The following is a 19,908-nucleotide window of genomic DNA, read 5'->3' as shown; positions in this document are numbered from 1 at the left end:
TTTTCCAAAAATCACCAGTTTTTCAAAAAATCATAACTCGGCGGCAGATTTTTTGACCATGTTTCTCTATAGCTCAAAAGTTGCGGATTTTTGTCCCCTAAAACATATCAAAAAATCTCGAAAATCAAAAAATACGTATTTTGAGAATTTGAGTTTTTGTAAAAAAAAAGTTAATAAAAAAATCGGGAAATTTTTTTTTCCGTGTACCTATTTTTTTCTAAATAGTCCTTAACAATACCTACAACTTTGCCGAAGACACCAAATTGATCAAAAAATTTCTTCAAAAGTTACAGATTTTCGAATATTTACGTACCATTTTTGTATGAACAGCTGCCAAATTTGTATGGAAATTTATATGGACAAACTAATGATGCAAAATGGCTTCTTTGGTCATAGGGAAGGCCCCCACAAAGTTTGAGCCAAATCAAAAAATACAAAAAATAAAAATGGTCGAAATCGGCCGGTTTTGTAGAGAATTGCTCAGTGTATGTAAGTAAAATGTATCAGAAGAAGTTTAAGGCAATATACTTTCAAATAATTTAAAGGGAACACACTGAAATAGAAGATATTACTATAAAAATTCTTTTATTCTGAATTTTTAAGTTTTTAAAGAAAATCTCAAACAACGAAATGGAATAAAGAGAATGCTAATATTAATTTAAAGTTTTTGTACTCAATTTTAACTTTTCTGTTAAGAATTAAAAAAAATCCACAAAACATAAATTAATAATTTAACCTCGTTCCCGGCAGGTTTCTTCCGGCGCAGCGTCACCAAGAACGCCGTCTACTGCTGCAAGTTTGGGCACGCGTGCGAGATGGACATGTACATGCGGCGCAAGTGCCAGGAGTGCCGGCTGAAAAAGTGCCTCGCCGTCGGCATGCGGCCCGAGTGCGTCGTGCCGGAGAACCAGTGCGCCATCAAGCGGAAGGAGAAGAAGGCGCAGAAGGAGAAGGACAAGGTCCAGACGACCGCAACCGTCAGTACAACGAACAGCACCTACAAGTCGGAGATTCTGCCGATCTTGATGAAATGTGATCCACCGCCGCACGCAGCGATACCGGTAAGACTCATAGGTGACCAAATGATACCCGGAATAACCGATCCGTCATTTCTGTTTCAGTTACTGCCGGAGAAGCTGCTGAACGAGAATAGGCTAAGAAACATACCTCCGCTGACGGCGAACCAGATGGCCGTCATATACAAGCTCATCTGGTACCAGGACGGGTACGAGCAACCGTCGGAGGAAGATCTCAAGAGGATAATGATCGTAAGTTACAGGCTAGACACGTCCACCTCAATCTTCATTTAAATGACCTTTACTTTTAGGGCTCGCCGAACGAGGAGGAGGACCAGCATGACGTGCACTTCCGGCACATAACGGAAATCACAATCTTAACAGTACAACTAATCGTGGAGTTCGCCAAGGGACTGCCAGCATTTACCAAGATTCCACAGGAGGACCAGATCACGTTGCTGAAGGTAAGAACTAACTGTATGAACATCGAATACCGTTGAGATGACGACTGCCATGGTTGACGTTACTTTTTTTTTCAAAACAAATTGATTTGATTAGAGCAGTGGTCCTCATTCAGCTGAACCTCGCGGGCCGTTTTGGAAATTTTCGGTAGTATCGCGAGCCGCAAGTGAATAAAAAATTAATTTTAAAATTTGAATTTCGAAGCAATTTTCTTTCAAATGTATTAAAAATAACATCACGCAATTTTTTTTTTGCTATATAATAAAGAAAATAGCGTGTTTAAAAAAGTGAGTATTTTAATATGAAAAAAGATCGACAAATATTTTTTAAGTCATTACGACTTGGCAGGAAGACATTGAATATATGAATGTTCAACTTTATATTGTTTAACAAACAGTGATAGATTTCAGAGTATCATAACATTAATATATTCTAAAATTCATCATTGCATTTTGAGAGTTGCTACAAATTTCAAATAATTTTCAAAATACAATTATATTTTGTAATATTATTGTTGTTCCTATATTCTAGATTTCGATTAACAATTAGGATAAGATAAAATTTGGTACAAGTGCACAAAATTTTAAAAAATGGAACTGATATCTGAACAAATTTCAATCTACAAGATTTAAGATTTTACTTGTGTTATCTTTTTAATAATTTTAATAATAGATTTGAAAACATGAACAACATTAAAATTTATATTCAAGGGTTCAGATTGCACAAAACAGACCCTTTCACTCGTGAGCACAAATTAAACGCGACGCAAAACTGCTCTGATCGATTCCTACCATTTGTCACTTCCACACCATTCGCTATTGAAAAATCTGTCCATACAAAAATGGTATGTAAATATTCAAACATTTGTAACTTTTGAGTGAATTTTCTGATCATATTTGGTGTCTTTGGCAAAGTTGTAGACATTGTTGGGTGAAAAAAAAGTTGAGAAAAAAAAGGTACACGGAAATTTTTTTTGCAGATTTTTTATTAACTCTTTTTTCACTAAAACTCAATTTCCCAAAATACGTATTTTTGATTTTCGAGATTTTTTTTATATGTTTTAGGGGATAAAAATCCACAACTTTTGAGCCATAGAAAAACATGGTCAAAAAATCTGCCGCCGAGTTATGATTTTTTGAATAGTGATTTTTGGAAAAAATCGAAGTTTCATGCAAAAACAAATTTGACGTTTATTTTTAATACAATATTGATGGTCCGATTTTCAATGTTAAAACATGAAACATTCGTGAAATTTTCCAATCTCTTCGAAAAAATATTTTGAAAATTTTTTAATCAAGACTAGCATTTTAAAAGGGCCAAACATTGAATGTTACGCCCATTTAAAGTGCTAGTCTTGATTTAAAAAAATCAAAATATTTTTTTTAAAAGATCGGAAAATTTCACGAATGTTTCATGTATTAACATTGAAAGTCGGACCATTAGTTTCTGAGATATCGTCATTAGAAAAAAGTGGGTTGTTTTGGTGTGATTTAGAAAACTTCAATTTTCGTGTTTCTTTTTCTTAAAGCGGCTCTATCTCTGCAATCCGAGGTCCAATTTTCTCTTGGACAATTTTATAGCAAATTTTCTGAACTTCTCAAAAAAAATATTTTTAAAAATTGAAATTGAAAAACTGCATATAATTCGCTAAAATCAAACTTTCGGTGGCTATATCTTGTAAAAGGAGCCCTTTATCAAAAAATCTGAAAAGTACTTTTCGATTGCAAATTAAATTTTGCATTAAAAAAACTTGTTTTTGCATGAAACTTCGATTTTTTCCAAAAATCACTATTTTTTCAAAAATTCATAACTCGGCGGCAGATTTTTTGACCATGTTTCTCTATGGCTCAAAAGTTGCGGATTTTTGTCCCCTAAAACATATAAAAAAATCTCGAAAATCAAAAAATACGTATTTTGGGAAATGAGTTTTAGTGCTAAAAAAGTTGAGAAAAAAATCTGCAAATTTTTTTTTCCCTGTTCCTATTTTTTTCTCAAAAGTTCTCAACAATACCTACAACTTTGCCGAAGACACCAAATTGATCAGAAAATTCACTCAAAAGTTACAGCTGTTTGAATATTTACATACCATTTTTGTATGGACAGCTGCCAAAATTGTATGGAGACTTGTATGGGTGAACCAATGACACAAAATAGCTTATTTGGTCATAGGGAAGGCCCCCACAAAGTTTGAGTCAAATAAAAAATACAAATAAAATCCATTTCCGGTTTTGGTATAGAATTGCTCATGTATAAATGCTTTTGGAAACGAGATAACGTAAAATTAACACTTCCCTAATCTTTATAATTTTTGTAGGTATTAATATTAAATTATTTGTTTTACCCATTTTTGAATAATTTTTTTTTATTATTTTTTTTAAGCGAAACTTTTATGTTTACATTTCGCCAATGGCCCTTTTACATTGTTTCCTTGACTTGTTCATAATTTTTCTAGTGATCTTAAAATGAGGAATCCTAAGTGGGCCGCAATTTGATGACCATTCAATAATTTAAATGAAATGACCCCTCTGGGATATTGCGAATCCGAACAGTAAATACATACAATTTCCTGTAAAGTTACAAGTCGATTTCAAAACTAACTGTTAACTTGTTTTGGTGACAAATATGTTTTTTTTAAGTTTAATAACGCCATTAAATCGTGCTTCCAATTTCAAATAAATGTCTCTATTTGACATTAAATTTCTTTCTCTTTACGGGCCAATTTTTTTCCATTGAGCAAAGTTTGAAGGAAATTGAAGATGGTTCGAGCATTGACTAATAATAATTAGTCTATGGTTCGAGGCTAGGGCATCAAATTTTCCTGGGTATTGAATTTCTCGGAAAATTTGATTTTTTAAAGGTGGTCTATAATACAATTTTTAATACATTTGCTAAGTTTTTAAAGCTTGAAATCATAGAATAAGTTGGCTACCATGAACTGGTGATAATCTAGACTACAATCTGAACAGGGGCAGCTAAGATAGCTTAAAAGAATGTAAAGTTGAACATTGCAAAGCGGTCCACAATTTATAATCAATAGGAAAATTAAGTTTCCGAAAAATGGTTAAGTTTTGGATCTTTGGTGTCTTCATAAGAGTTGATGGGGTGTTCTCTTTAAACTCGAGATAGCTTCATCTTAAAAAGTCAAATTTTCAAGGGAAAACATATGGGACCACCCTAACGAAATTCGAAAATTGTCCAAATATATGATTTTCCATGTTATTGTGCCCACTGAATCTTAATCCGCCCTCAGAATTCAACCAAAGTGTCGAAAAACTTTTCATATTTTGGGTTTCCATGTAAAATTATCATTTAAACTAAAAATATGACCAACAATTTTTATTATTTGTCTTCCTCACTGAGGTAATGCTCTAAAAATGAACTTTTTATTGAGAGCTCAGAGACACACCTTTATGTATATTTATCGACTCAGAATCAAAAACTGAACAAAAGTCTGTGTGTGTATGTGTGTGTGTGTATGTATGTATGTGCCCAAAATTCTTGACAAGTTTTCTCAACACTGGCTGAACTGATTTTGATCGAACCAGTTGCATTCGACTTGGTTTAGGGTCCCATACATCGCTTTTGAATTATTTGAAGTTTCGATAAGTAGTTCAAAAGTTATGTATAAAAATGTGTTTTCAAATATATCCGGATCTCACTTTAATGTATGTAATGTAATGTAATGTTGGTTAGGTAATCAAAAGAATCCCCCAACGAGTTCAAAACATTGAAGATCTGGCAACCCTGTCTCGAGTTATGACCACTTAAGTGATATTTATTTACATTTTTGAAGCCGGATCTCACTTAAGTTTATGTAATCCAATCTATCGATGGTTAGGTAGTCAAAAGACCTTTCCAACGAGTCTAAAACATTGAAGATCTGGCAACCCTGTCTCGAGTTATGACCACTTAAGTGATATTTATGTACCTTTTTTGAAGCCGGATCTCACTTAAATTTATGTAACCGATGTCCGGATCCATCATCCAACCCATCGTTGGTTAGGTAATTGAAAGACCTTTGCAACAAGTCCAAAACTTTGCAGATCTGGCCACTATGTACTTTTTTCTGGATCTAAAAAAATAGCTGAAATTTGTGTCCAAACCACTCATAGTACCCATAGGTAAAAAGTGAGGAAGGCATTATTATTTGTTAGAGTGGTTGGCTGTAACTTTTGACCCTTTAGTCCAAATTGACTTGTCAAAAATAAAAATGTTTGTTTTCAGAGCTCTTAAAGTGCCCCAAATTTCACTTTTCTCTAAAACTTAACCCTGAATTGCCATGTTCAAAAAACGGATTTTTTAAAGTTTGCTTAGATGCTTTCTATAAATTTGGTCGTAGCAGGCGTAGATTACGAGATAAATTTCTACAAAGTAGCTTGGATTGGCAAGCCTAATAATTTTATATAATATAAAAAGCCAAAAATATTCCTGATAAATTAGATTTTCAAAATCACCCTAATTTTCAACCAAACCAAAAGTTGCCCATTTTCACTTGCACCAACTCTTCTGAAGACACCAATGCTCCAAAACTTCACCATTTTTCGGAAAATCCATTTTACACTTAATTTTGCGATCTGGACCACTGTGAAATGTTTTGATTTGTTTTGGATTTTCAATCAACCTTATTTAGTGAAAAAGGGCAGTAGATTTTATAGCACTCAATTTATTATTCTGTATCTATTGCAACCGATATAAATTAAAAATATCTGAACATTGTGCAGAACATATGACTTCAACAGTCCCTATTCATCACATTCGTCCTGATTTGATTAATGCTCAAGACACATTTTAATTCCAGGCCTGCTCGAGCGAGGTGATGATGCTGCGGATGGCGCGCCGGTACGACGCCGCCACCGACTCGATCCTGTTCGCGAACAACCGGTCGTACACGCGCGACTCGTACCGGATGGCCGGCATGGCGGACACCATCGAGGACCTGCTGCACTTCTGTCGGCAGATGTACTCGCTGACGGTGGACAACGTGGAGTACGCGCTGCTGACGGCGATCGTGATATTCTCGGACCGGCCGGGGCTGGAGCAGGCGGAACTGGTGGAGCACATCCAGAGCTACTACATCGACACGTTGCGGATCTATATTTTGAACAGGCATGGGGGTGATCACAAGTGCAGCGTGATATTCGCGAAGCTGCTGTCGATACTGACGGAGCTGCGGACGCTGGGCAATCAGAACTCGGAGATGTGCTTCTCGTTGAAGTTGAAGAACAGGAAGTTGCCGCGGTTCTTGGAGGAGATTTGGGACGTGCAGGACATTCCGCCGTCGATGCAGGCCCAGATCGTGGCCCAGCAGCAGCAGGGTTCGGCGGGGGTGTTGCAACTGCCGGCGATTCAGGCCGCGAACAATAACGCGGCGGCGCTTAGTCAGAACAGTGGGAGTAGTGGGAGTAGTTTACACGGGCAGCAAATGACGACGCCAAATAACAACAGCAGCAGCAGTCAGCAGCAGCAAGTTCACGCCAACGGTAGTGGTGGTAGTAGTGGTGGCATGCTCGACCAGGTATAGCTAGTGTAGGACACGGCTTTGTCGGCGTCGCTGCCGCAGTTGCTGGCGGCGGTGGCGCCCGGTGAGGTCGCGTCGACCGCAGCTTCCGCCGGGACGTATTCCGCCGCGGACGAGCTCTTATTTATAGTAGAGAGTTAAGGCTCGAGACACGGACACGGACCTTCTTTGTTGCTTTTATTTATTGCCTACACACAAACACGTTTATATTATTATTTTTTTATTTGGACTTGTTATATTCTTGCACCTTCCCGGAAGTGGGAAGCGCGATGGGCTCGACGAACTGCTGGACGAGTGTCGGGCCCCGAACGAAGAACCAGTGCAAGAGCGACTGAATTACGTTTTCGTCTCTAATTGTTTCTCCTTTTCTTTTTAAGTTCCGATTCTTCTTCCACTGACCTTTTTGTGAGGAAAGTATTTCGTGACGGAATCGGACCGCGATCTGACGAAATTTACACAACCACAAACAGACACAGAAAGTTGTATTTATACTAAATATGACTCATGTGAAGCATTCAGGAAAACAAACAATAGACATGTACTCTAAACTTAACTAAAGCGAAAAAATCAAACCTGGCGAGCTGCGCGAGCTAGCGCGAATTACATCCCGAAAAACACATACACATAAACAAAAAAAAAAGAGAACACACGTACAAGTGTAAGTTTACAACAAAAAACCCTGTAGCTGGTAAGGAAAAGAGATGAAAGAGGGAAATCAGGAAGTGGGGGGGAAAAAGGGGTACGGAGAACACACACACACACCACGTGGTGCTCGAAACAAGAGACTACCAACAACAACAACAACAATGCTGCCACACAAAAGAAAGAACGCCGTCTCCCAAGAAAAAAAAACCTAAAAACGAAACACTAGCCACTACTACTACCACAGCGCACCTTTCTCTCGCGTGAGAGCGGCGCGTCTCGCGCCACCAAGTAAGAGAGGGAGAAAGCTGTCGAGCCCAGTTTTTCCAGCCGTTTTCCCCCAGGCGCGCACCGGGTGTGTGTACGGAAATCCCTCTTTCGTATCGTTTGGCTGTGACTTGTTAATATTTTTAAGATGATACCTATATTAATTTAGAGGACAAAACGCTGTAATTAAAAGAGAGAATAGAGAACAAGCAGGATAGTGTTTAGTGAGAGAGAGCGCAAGCGAGAGAGAAAAAAGTGAGTGAGAGTGAGAGAGCAAGCAAACCACTCAAGTACACGAAACAAAAATTGGAGCGAGAGAACATAAGTTATTAGTGCATGCTGAGAAAGAGAGAGAGGAACAAGTGGAAAGCGAAACGCTGCAAGATGTAAATTTTTTAGGTTTTAAAAGTGAACTGTTGTGCTGATGGCGGCACAATAAAGCGACAAAAAAAAGTTAGAGGGAGGAACAAACTGGAAGAAAATGAGGGACAAGCACAAAGCGAAAGAAAAAACGGCCACGTTTTTTCAGTGGTGCGAAAAATTTAAACTTCTTTCCTCAAAGTTTCCTGACGCAAAAAAACTGGAAACCAACAAAGCAGATCTCCTTATAAAACACAATCCACACTTTGTACTGCTGTGTGGTCGGGATTTTTTAAAACACACACTTTATTTGTAAATCCTTTAAATTTTTTTCGTCTTTCCTACCGGTAGATTCTATTCAAGTACGCGCTCCTAGTGGGAGGAGTAACAAAGAAACTTTTCTGTTGATACATTTATAGTAGAAAATATATAAACTATTGAATTCTAGCCCAGGTTGGCCGAAAGATCTATCCGAGGTGTTGCACGATTTGTGAAACTTTCTCAAGCGCGAAAAATCCCGAACCTAAACTTCTTTACATTGTTTTTTTTTTGCAGGGTTGTTAACGAGCAACATTATTTATTGTAGTCATCAATGGTGATCATTTTTAAACTGTTCAAAACCCTGTAACGCCCATTGTTACTCCAAAGCATTACTAATTTTTGTCTTCAAAATTTAATTTCTCTGCAACCATGTATTTTTTCAACCTGGTTCAATTAAAAAAAAAAATAGAATGTTAACTAATGAACATTAAAATTTCATCCAAATTGGTTCATCCAGGTACGAGTAATGGTGAAAAACGTTGAAAATCTCAATTTTGCTCTGGACGGGAAGGGGTTTAAAATCAAGACAGTATTTTTTTCCTTTAAGCTATTTAATAGGACACAAAAATTAATTTAATTCAACGTAATAGGTAAACTTTAAACATACATTTATTAACTTTTAATGCATTTTGTTTTGAATTTTTGCAGTAGCAGCATTTATGTATCTTGCAAAATAAAATAAAAATCTTGAAAATATATTTTTCGAATATTTTTTTATGTATGAAAAAAGTTATAAAAATCTATTAATATTGAAAATGTTTTCACTTTTGAACATTTATTATAAATTCAACCAGTTAGTAGGGTGCTTTTTTTTATATTAGCCTGTTAGGCTGGTACAAATATTTTTAAAAGTTTTATATATTTACATTTTTATTCCAAATTTTAACATCTATTTTCATAATGTTGATAATTTTTTAATTGTTGATGGTTAATGTTAATTATTAAACATGTTTATTGCTGTTTAAACATGTTTTTCAAAATATTTCATATTTTTGTGGAATTAAAAAAAAAAGTTCAAATGTGCTTTTTACAGGATTCTAACAGAGTTGTAATCAAATTTTAATTCAGTTTCCAATCAACAAAAATGATAATTTAAATAAAAAAAATTAAGTAAGCATATTTTTTTCAGAATCAACATTCCAAGTCTGATAAAGAATATATCTATATATATAAAAAATTTCGACGGTTTTGTTCGAACGCGAATCAGTTCAATACGGAGCGTCGGATCGAGGTGCTCTTTGTTGCGTTAGGTTCGTATAAGTCCAAGGAAGGTTTATACGCTAATTAATTGACACTTTGGCCACTCTGGAACCGATTCCGGAGCATCTGCAGATTGCATGGGAAAAGTTGCGTTAAATCAAATTTTGATCACAGGAGGCTGAATAAGCAAACAAGCTATACGTCAAGACGAAGTTTGTCGGGTAAGGCTTGTTTCTAATAATTTCGCAGCCGGCCAACGCATTTTGATTTTTATAACAATAATAATACGTTTTTGTCAGTCATTGAAACATTTTGCTGAAGATATATTTGACAAAAAATATTTATTTCCATTTTTTTTAAATTTCCTTTCATACCTGAAATTTTTTTTTATTTTTTTAAAGAAATCAAAACAAATGAAATACAAAAATCAATCCTGATTGAAAGAGCTTTTATGGACTTTTTCGTTGCTAAAATTTTTGTTGTTACACTTGGAAAAGTTCTGTTTTGACAGAAGCCAAAAGCCAGAGAAATAATTCTTTGCAAAAAACATTGAAAAATGTCATATCTATAAAGTTCCACTTTACTTTGAATGATAGTTGCAATCCAGCAGTCGATATTTAAATGTTTAAAAAAAGTTAAAAAGTTTACAATTTTTATTTGCCAGCCATGTTTTCACCACTTGAATGAAAAAAGTGTTTAAAAATGAATTATACACCTGTCCAGTTGTTTTGCAATTATTGGTTTCCAAAATACCTACCCAAAAACTTATTTTTTTTTTTTTGCAAAAAAAGTTTTTGCGGTGCTGTACATTGTATTTCATAAAAAAAAATCAAAATAATGAAGAAAAATGCGTTTTAGATTGTTTTAAGTTGATTTGACTTCTATTTTCGTTGAAAAAAATAATATTACAAGTCTTTTAAAAATCAGACTAAGAATAAAACAATCAACAAAAAAGTGGACATAATCCTCTGAATGTTTTTCAAATTCAGCAAAAACATTGTCTGGTTCAGATTGTCTTTTTTATAATTTCATAGCCAGCCTTCAAATATTGAACAGTTATATTGGATTTTGACCAAATTTTTAGTTTTTGGCAGAATTGAATTTAAGATTTTCTTAAATTTTATATTTATTGTTATTTTCAATAAATTTAAAAAAAAATCATGTTTAAATATCGATTGCACAAGTATTTAAAGATATTAATAAACAGTCAATTATACTTTTTTATCTAAATTGTGAGAAAATGTTGGAAGAGAATTGTGCGAATTCCTTTTTTATTTATTGAACGAATTGAAGTAAAATTAAAAATGATCACCATTGATTTCATCGTTCAACAACCCTGAACCAAAAGCTCTTAATTTCCAAAAAAAATCGCCCGATTTATAAATTTTCCAACCCAGAGTGTCACGCTCAAGCACCTCCTCCGCTGCCCCCCTCTGCACTTCCTGTAAAGTTGTACATAGTAATTCTTTTAGTTTATTTTTTGTATAGGTTGAGAAGAGAAGCCGCTAGAATTCCACAAAAATAAGCACAGACACACTTAAGAGAAAAGAAAGAAAAAGTTTAATCGAAGAAACAACCCACGCTCCTCTCAAAACATTGTGCACTTGTGAGAAAAGTTTTTTTTTCCACGACGCTGCTAAAACCCTCTTTTTTCTTCGAACATTTATGTTGAATTTAGTAAGCGACAAACAGAAGAAAATAGTTTTGTGACCTATTTTGGCTCTGTTTTCCGCCCCAAGCACCTAGCGAAAGATTAACTGAGTTTAGTGTAAATTTATTTCCCCACCTCTTCCCTATAAATCCTACCCTCCCCTCCCTTCGTAGCTAATGATGTAAAATTCGTCTCTGTTTGTTTTTTAGCCAACTTTTAGCAAAATCCCCCCACACTTGAAGAAAAGTTGACAACGCTAAATCGCTCTGGTGTAAATTTTCTTTTTAGAAAAGAAAGTCGAAGAAACTCTTTAAATATATGTGCTGCATCAAGTGTGATTGAGACCAGTGTGAGCGCGAAAACAAAATTGAGTGTGCGAGAGTGCCGAGCAAGCAATATCTTATTTTTTAAATTAAAAAAGAAGAAAAATCAACCTAACCTAGCAAGCGAGAACAAGAGAGAGAGAGCGAGTGCGAATAAATGCGTGAGCGAGAGAAAAGTCGAAAAAGCGCAAAAAAACTGCCACAATTTCACAATCAAGAGAGAGAGAGAAAAAAGGGCACCGAGAAAGAGCAAAACGAGAGAGAACGGTTACGCATTGTGAGTCCGTGCTCTCGGAGAGCGACAAACCTCCACGTGAGAGGGAATGTTATCTTGTGACGTCATAGAAAGTGAGAGAACGCGAGATCTGTGTGTTGGTGAGGGATGAACAAATCGAAGCAAGCGGGTTGTTTTAACTTTACCCGACATTTTAGGACAATTTTTTGGCCGTTTATTAACCTTATATTTGGTCTGCAATCGGAAAAGGGTAGAACAGGCACGTATCAAAATTTTTTAGTCAATTTTTTAGCGACCTTTTTTCGAATAATTTCTACACATCAGTCGAAACAGGTGGGATTTTCAAGCCAAGTGAACAATACAAGCAGAATTAGTCAATTAGAAATGGTTTGTTTCATCAGAATAAGCAAACAGAAAAAAATCAGGACAAACCACAACCACACAAAAGAAATGGGATCAGTTTCAACGGTAGGATTTACTTCTCTTAGCAAGACAGGAGAAAAAAAAAGCAGCTGAAAATGAGCGCGAGCGAAAGCAGGAAAAATGGGAAAAATCGGTTTTTGATGAATAATGAAAATATATTTCGGAAACGGAGGTGCCTTCAGTAAAGAGTAAACCACAAAACAAAACAAACACACACAACCACACACTCATACAAACACGTGCAAACGAGACAAAACAAAGGCGAAGAGAGGAAAAAGTCAGACAGGAAAGAGAGAGTAAAAACAAAGAAACTGATTTTTTATAAGAAACGAATACAACACAAAAAGACAGAAAAAAGTGCAGTTGTTATATTGTAGTGCAAACAAACCCGCAAAAGAAAAAGAAAACAAGAGAGTAGTAAATCCCAAAAACAAAAAGTGTTTAGAAAGGTTAAGCAAACGACTGAAAACAGAAAAAAACAACAACAACACACACACAGATATCGTCGAGGAAGAAAAAAAAAGAGTTAAACAACAAGTAAAAAAAAGCTAAAGCAAGATCACGAGTAGTTGAGAGCATGGTGAGATAGGACAACAAACAAACAAAAAAATGCAATGGGTGGTGAAATCGAAGTCGAAAAACAAGCACGATTTCACGCCACCACCAATCGCAGCAGGCGCAGGATGCAAATGTGAGTAAAGCGAAAAATTCGATTAAGAAAGAACTGGGATATGTGCAAAATAAGAAATTTCTCAAATACTATTAATATTTGTATTAGTTACTATTATTATTGCTATATTATTTTATTTTATTTTTTGTAATAAAATATTTTTAACAATTTCAATGGCGTGCGTTTTATTTCGTTTAGTTTGTAAGCTCGTTTCTTTGTTTTCGTACTGTGTATTAACATTTCGTTGATTTATCTGCATTTCCTTAGATTTTTTTCTGTTTTCATTTACTTGCAAGGCGTTTTTAAGTTGTTGTTTTATTTTTTGTTTAACAGCAAGTAATAGGAATAATTTTCCTATGACCCATGAAGCCATTTTCCGTCATTGGTTCGTCCATACAAGTCTGCATACAAATTGGACAGCTAGCCTCGATTATTTCAAGAGTAGATAATCGAATTTGGGGCAATATACCCATTTTAAGCCTAATAAGCGGTCGTGTTTGAATGATGCTGGATAATCTGGAGTGTTCCTTGAAATTTACTAAAACCAAGTACACCAACGAGTATAGCAACTTTTTGTGAACATTTCTGTTTATTTTAACTTTTATTAAAAGTTATGCTATTCCTTTAACAAGCAATTAAAAAAAATATTTTCAAAATGCATTCTAATCAGTCGAGTGCATTGGGCCACGCCCATTTTTCTATTTTCAACTTAGTTCTTTTTTTCTTCGGTTATCTTCAGCCTTCGATTGGAATGGGTCGTCAAAAGCCCAACGTCAAAAGACTTGGCGCGTTTGTTTTCTTTTATGGCGCTTGCTTATTAGTTACATGTTTCATATTTTTTTTCAAGTGAGTGTCTAACTAATGTTCAAAAGAACATGTTGAAAGGCGGAGCTTCTTCAAAGAACGATCTTTATTTAACTAGGTCTTGAAAGGGAATGAAAAAGTTTAGTAGAACCTAACACAAGGTTACTACGATCTGTTGATCGTTGATCAACGTGGCGTTGCCAGGGTACGGATTGGCGGTTGCCATCTAACATCCCCGCTCAAACGCACAATCCGAACTGACCGGAACGCTACATAATTCGCCAACGCAAACAGTAAACGTACGACTGGATTTTGGTCACCGGTGTGTTCGTTCCTTCGTAATCGAAGCCACGTCCTTGTGAGCAGCTTTTCTCCACCAAATTGAACCGGTCCACGTTGCCGGTCTCGTCTTTCTCGAACTTGAAATCTTTTGCCAATCGACGATGTTCTCCTCCAGCGGCTTTGGCACGAACCTGGGCTTCTTCCAGTGGATCCAGCCAGAACGCCGTTTCGAGGCATCAGTCGTCGACTGCAGGTTCTTCGCAACTGCCTCTGTGTTCCGTGCACAGGTCAACACTACGTCGTCAGTGCCCTCGGTGAAATCTGTGAATTGTCCACCAGCAGTATTTCTGCCAAATTGCATGCAACAGTTAAGGAACTTACCCGAGGTTCTGCGCTCCCGTTCGCTGTGCCTCGTGGACCCTTCTGCTGGGCAGTGGCCACGTTCTGGTTGCGAAGGGAGCGCTCCGGGAAGTCCTTCCTCGTCCTCGTCTTCCGTCAGCTTCGCAATGCCGAGCTGTTGTCCAGCCAGACCAGCGGTGAGTTCTTGTACGCTCTCGCCATCTTGAACATCAGCAGCCGTCTCCTCCTCAACCGATTCTTCATCAACAGGTTCCTCGTCTTGGCTCAAGCGGCTTTGCGGTTTCGGCTTCCAAGCCATCATTGCAGTAGCATGGATGCCACCGCCAACAGCACCATCTCGGCGGAAAACGTCCAACGCGTACAGCTGTCCAGATCGGCGTCCACTGCCGACCACACGCTTTCCTTCTCGATGGACACCTTTCCACCGACGAACTTTACAGCCATCCCAACGTCTTCAAGCCGTCGAACAGAAAACAGGTTGCATCGAAGCTCGGGCACGTACAATACATCGTTGACCACTGCCGGCAGCCACTTTCCCTTGACCAGCATCGTCACTCGTACAGTGCCGACCGATTCTGCTACTAGCGATTGGCCAGACTTGGCCACGGCAATCCGCACCTCTCGATTCAGCGGTCGCAGCTCCTCAAAGAGAGACTTGTCTTGCACCAAGTGCGCCGTTGCTCCAGAATCCAGGTACCACTCGATTCGGCCCATCACAGCAGGCGACGCTGAAGCACCAACGTTGTCCGTAGCAACACCAAACGCGATTTGGTTTTCGTACGTCACATTGGCTCCACTTTTAACGTTTCGAGTGGACTTACCGGACCTGAATCCAGACTCCTCTACCGGTTCCCATCCGTCCAGCCGTCCATTGGAACAATCTGCTCGCTTGTGACCGAGGCAGCCGCATCCAAAACATCTTATCTCCCGTCTCTTGCCGGCGAACGCAGACTCACCCGACTCGCCTTCACATTGATCCTCCGGGGTAGCTTGCGCGTTCCGCTTGACCTGCTCGTCCAGAATCCTCTTCTTTACGTATTCCAGCGTCAAGTCCTTCGGCTCAATCGTCTCGACCGCCGTGATCAGCGCGTCGAACGATCGTGGGAGAGCCAACAGCAGTTGGCAAACGACATCTTCCTTTTCCAGCTTGACTCCGGCCGCCTTCAGTTCGCGTAGCACCTTCTCAAATCGCTGCAGGAACGCCGGAACATCGCCTCCTCGGCCAATCGTAGCTCTTGAAACTGCTTCTTCAAGAAGAGCTTCCCCGCGATACCGACGCGCTCGAACACGTCGCGCAGCGCGTCCCAGGTCTCCTTGGCTGTCCGCGCATCCTTCACGTGGTCGAGCTGGTCCTCAGCGATTCGGTTGACCAGCAGGTTTCGGCAGCTTCGATCCTTGGCCACCCGTTCCACCCGCAGCGCTCGCTTCCTCTGCTTCTCGTTCGCCGAGTCCGATTCCAACTCCGCCAGACCCGCCAGGTCCAAGGACGCTTTAACGCAGTTCAGCAGACCCTTGTCCTCAAGCAGGACCTCCATGCGGAACTTCCAGTTCCCGTAGTTCTTCCCTTCCAGGAGCCAGACTTTTTCTTCAGCCATCTTCCGCTTCCGCCAAGGAAAATTTCTTCAGAAAACTTCATTCTTCTTGAACGTAATCTGGGCCCATAACCTGAAAGGCGGAGCTTCTTCAAAGAACGATCTTTATTTAACTAGGTCTTGTAAGGGAATGAAAAAGTTTAGTAGAACCTAACACAAGGTTACTACGATCTGTTGATCGTTGATCAACGTGGCGTTGCCAGGGTACGGATTGGCGGTTGCCATCTAACACATGTTGCCGCTAGTTGGAAGCAATTTCATATCTTCAGCGCTTTGAAATCGTTAGCGCAGGTGAAAAGATGTATGTCACCAAAATGATGAGAAATGGTCTCGAAAAATAGAAATTATTATCAAAAGTGCATTAAATTTGATCTTTTTGGCCAGTAAATGGCATCAATTTGCGTGCTTACTTGCGGCGGTGCTGTTGCTGGTAAGTTTATAGCCTAAAAAGATTTTTTGGAGCTTTAATTGAGCATCAAACTCTTCATATGACGAAGATAGGTGTTTGATTAGATAGGGTATATTTCCCCTACGAACACATTTCTCATTTTTGAGTTCAAACCGACTTGAGGTCGAGTCGAATTCGAGTGATTGATTTCCTGATCCGATTATCCGAAGTGAAATTTGGAGTGGATAATCGAGTCTGATCAAAAAATCTTTATCTTGTGCACTAACTTTCGCATCAAAGTAGCAATGAGAATTCACATCAATAGGAATCTAAATAAACTACCCATTTTTCTATTTTTCTATTAAAACTATAAATATTTATTTTCGCAAAACACATATTCGCAAAACACATACATGCATTGTTTGGTATGTTTGAGAGATAAATTAGGAAATTTTGATCAAATTCACCGTTTTTGTGTAAAATATTTAATTTTTCTTCATTATGTCTCTTAGTTGTCCAAAGATTTTGCAATATTTTTATCATAAGTTTCAAAAAATTGTACATGCCGTAATCCGGGAAGACCATGACAGGACTACATTTCATTTTTCAAATATAATTGAATTGATGAGACCTTTCTCATGATCCACATTTTTAAAACATGTACTAGGCTGGCCCACACAAGGTCCATAAAGGTTTTTATGCATTTTATGCTTAACAAGAAAAAAGCGTTCTTAAATTTATAATTGAATTTAAATGTTTTTGATTGAATTTTAAGTTTTGATTTGAAAAAATTTATCTAGGCCATTGCAAATAATTAATGAAGTTAATGTCAGAATCGGTTCGAAAAATCAGGGGGCGAAGTAAATAATTTCCAAAATTTCATGGAAACAGATGTGCAAATGACTGAAAACTATTGAAAATGCCTTTTCATGCGTTGATATTTATTTTAAGCATGATTCAACCAGTTGAAATATATTTATAGTTTTTATTATAATTACACTGTATCACAGTTTGTTTTTTGCAATAAAAAAAAATGAGTTAAGTTATTTTGAAAATTTGTTATTGAAAAACAACTGTTTACTGGTGAGAAATGCATTTAACAATATTTTAAAGAGAAATGTTAATTATATGGAAAAACTTTTTGAAAGGACTAACAACACTTATTTTTGATTTTTTTCAATAATTCTTAAAAAATAGGTTTGCTGGAAATTGTTATTTAAAAAACTGGGGTGACTGTGACAGTCACTGTGTTTCTTACAAATTTTAGCCTGAAAGTGAGCAATTGAATTAATTACGTAAAATTAATTTCTAGTATGGTTACTTGGGACATTTCTCTAACAGGCTCAGTATGATTCCATACAATTCTGTTTGTAATTATTTCCTGTTTTTTTTTTCTTTTTGCATAAAAAATCTTCAATCGATCTATGTCACCCCGGCTTACGATAATTTTAAAACACTAAGCCTTAAACCTCGGTAAACTCGGTAAACCTCGATGGACATGTTTTTTAATGGTCCTATAAGCTATTGTGTTTCATATGTAAATAGGACCTTTTCAAATAAAACACTAGAAATGTACGACTCGTGCTGCAGCTTATAAGCTTATAGGCATCCTTGTGAAGATTAGTAAATTTTCCAAAAAAGTGTCCACGTGGTTTGTGGGTGGTCCCATCACTGATTATGGTAAAAGAAAATTGTGCCCTTTTTAACAATGAAGAATTTATGTTTTTCGACCTCATCAATTTTTTCAAACTTTTTCAAAAAACTATAAAATTGTCATTCGAAGTGTTCGAACATTGAAAAATATTTGCAACGACCTACATTTTTCGGTAAAAGTTTATTCATTTTGACAGATGGTGGGGGGGCCTAGGTTTAACATTTGGACGCAAAGAGTGTTTGAAAATGCATTTTACAGGCGTACAGTTCAAACATACTAAATATGATTATAAACGCGGGAAAATGAATTTTAACTGGTTTTCAGTTGATTAAACTTTAATATTCATTAAAATTTTAAAGTTTTTCGAGTAAATATTTTTTTGCCCCATGATTATTCAGGCCAACTTTGAACATAATCATACTTATAGGTTGACATAACCCGTGACTTATAGGTTGTTTTGAAAATTTACTCTAAACACCAAGTTCTTCTGAATTCAAAAAAGGTTTACTTAATTTCAAGCTACTGAAATTTTAGTAAACGATTCGGTAATTTAAATTTTACTGAATTGTCAGTAAACACAAAACTACTGTTTTAATTGGTTTTTGTCTTCAAATAGTTGAAAAAGCTGATTATTTTAAAGTTTTTTAAAGCAGATTATTTTAATGTTTTAGAAATCAATTAACAGTGTACGGTCATCACTTGCATGCAATGTTGCAAGCTGTCGACTTGAACGCTCACGCTGTTCAGTATGCCTACATTCAGGCGTTTTTGAGTTAGCTTACTTTTCTCTTTTTATCATTCACCGGATTTTTTTTGATTTAAATTTCGAAGTAAATTTCTTGTTATGCTAATCCCAGCTTTCCAACGCAGAACGGAGAGGACTAGTGCAATTTCATTGCAGAATTTCGAAACTTGTGGCAAACAGCAGCAGCAGCAAAGAGCGTAGAGGGTTGGGCGCGCGCGCATTTTGTCGATATATTTACCACTGCCGATTTATACTACACACTACACTTGTAAAAGAAGGTAAAAATAGTTACATGCTAGTTTCCGTAAACAAACAATGCTGGAGATGGGACATTCAATACGTATTAGTCACAACCACACACACTAACTAGTCATTATGGAATTAGGCATTTAAGGTGTAAAATGTAAAGCTAAACAACACAAACATGCAGCAGCCCGTTTCGAACTCCATCGCTGAAAGAAGAAAAAAAAGCAGTTTCAACAATCCTTAACACGCATTCTGTACAAGATGTTTAAGGGTTTTGAACGGATATCTTTAACATTAAACGTGTATCGTAACTACCAACGTAAGAGATATTTGCTAACCACTCTGAGATGTTAAGATCAAATCTTGTAATTCGCTAGACATGAATCATTAGTCCTCCAAGTGCAGCAGCAGCAACATGAGTAACTTTAATGCATTTAAGAAAACTACAACAAAAAAAAAACATAAAGTTTATGTCGAAAATTAATCACTAGCGCACTGTCGTCAAATCAAATCAAACCACTACCAACAAAGCTCCAATGAACGAGTGGCAACACCGGCGATTTTGAGGTTAGACACGAACCACGTGTTGAAGGGGTCACTTTCGCGCGTTTTAACAAAATCAGAGGAAATAATATAATTATGCAATCGCGCACAACTCACTTTCAGAACTCGATTTATAGGCTTAAAACACTCGCTGACAAAAGAGACACAACCAGTAACATCAACAAACAGCAAACCTGCGGTGTTAG

General features: G+C 37.2%; 1 protein-coding gene across 5 annotated transcripts in view; it reads left to right on the top strand.

The window, feature by feature from the left end:
• Positions 1-9,194, top strand: part of LOC6034233 (ecdysone receptor) — a 443,529-nt gene extending 434,335 nt beyond the window's left edge. For 3 of the 5 annotated variants that reach the window (XM_038253383.1, XM_038253382.1, XM_038253385.1), the window contains 3 exons: positions 751-1,268; positions 1,328-1,480; positions 6,277-9,194. In XM_038253383.1, the coding sequence (XP_038109311.1) occupies positions 751-1,268; positions 1,328-1,480; positions 6,277-6,999 (1,394 nt within the window). In that variant the 3' untranslated portion in view covers positions 7,000-9,194. The remainder of the gene's footprint in view (positions 1-750; positions 1,269-1,327; positions 1,481-6,276) is intronic. The other 2 variants (XM_038253384.1, XM_038253386.1) reach the window with 1 other exon arrangement.
• Positions 9,195-19,908: the final 10,714 nt, after the last annotated feature.

Source organism: Culex quinquefasciatus, chromosome 2 (genome assembly GCF_015732765.1).
Source record: "Culex quinquefasciatus strain JHB chromosome 2, VPISU_Cqui_1.0_pri_paternal, whole genome shotgun sequence".
Classification (NCBI taxonomy): domain Eukaryota; kingdom Metazoa; phylum Arthropoda; class Insecta; order Diptera; family Culicidae; genus Culex; species Culex quinquefasciatus.
Note: the sequence above shows the minus strand (reverse complement) of the source record. Positions and strands in the feature narration are given on the sequence as shown.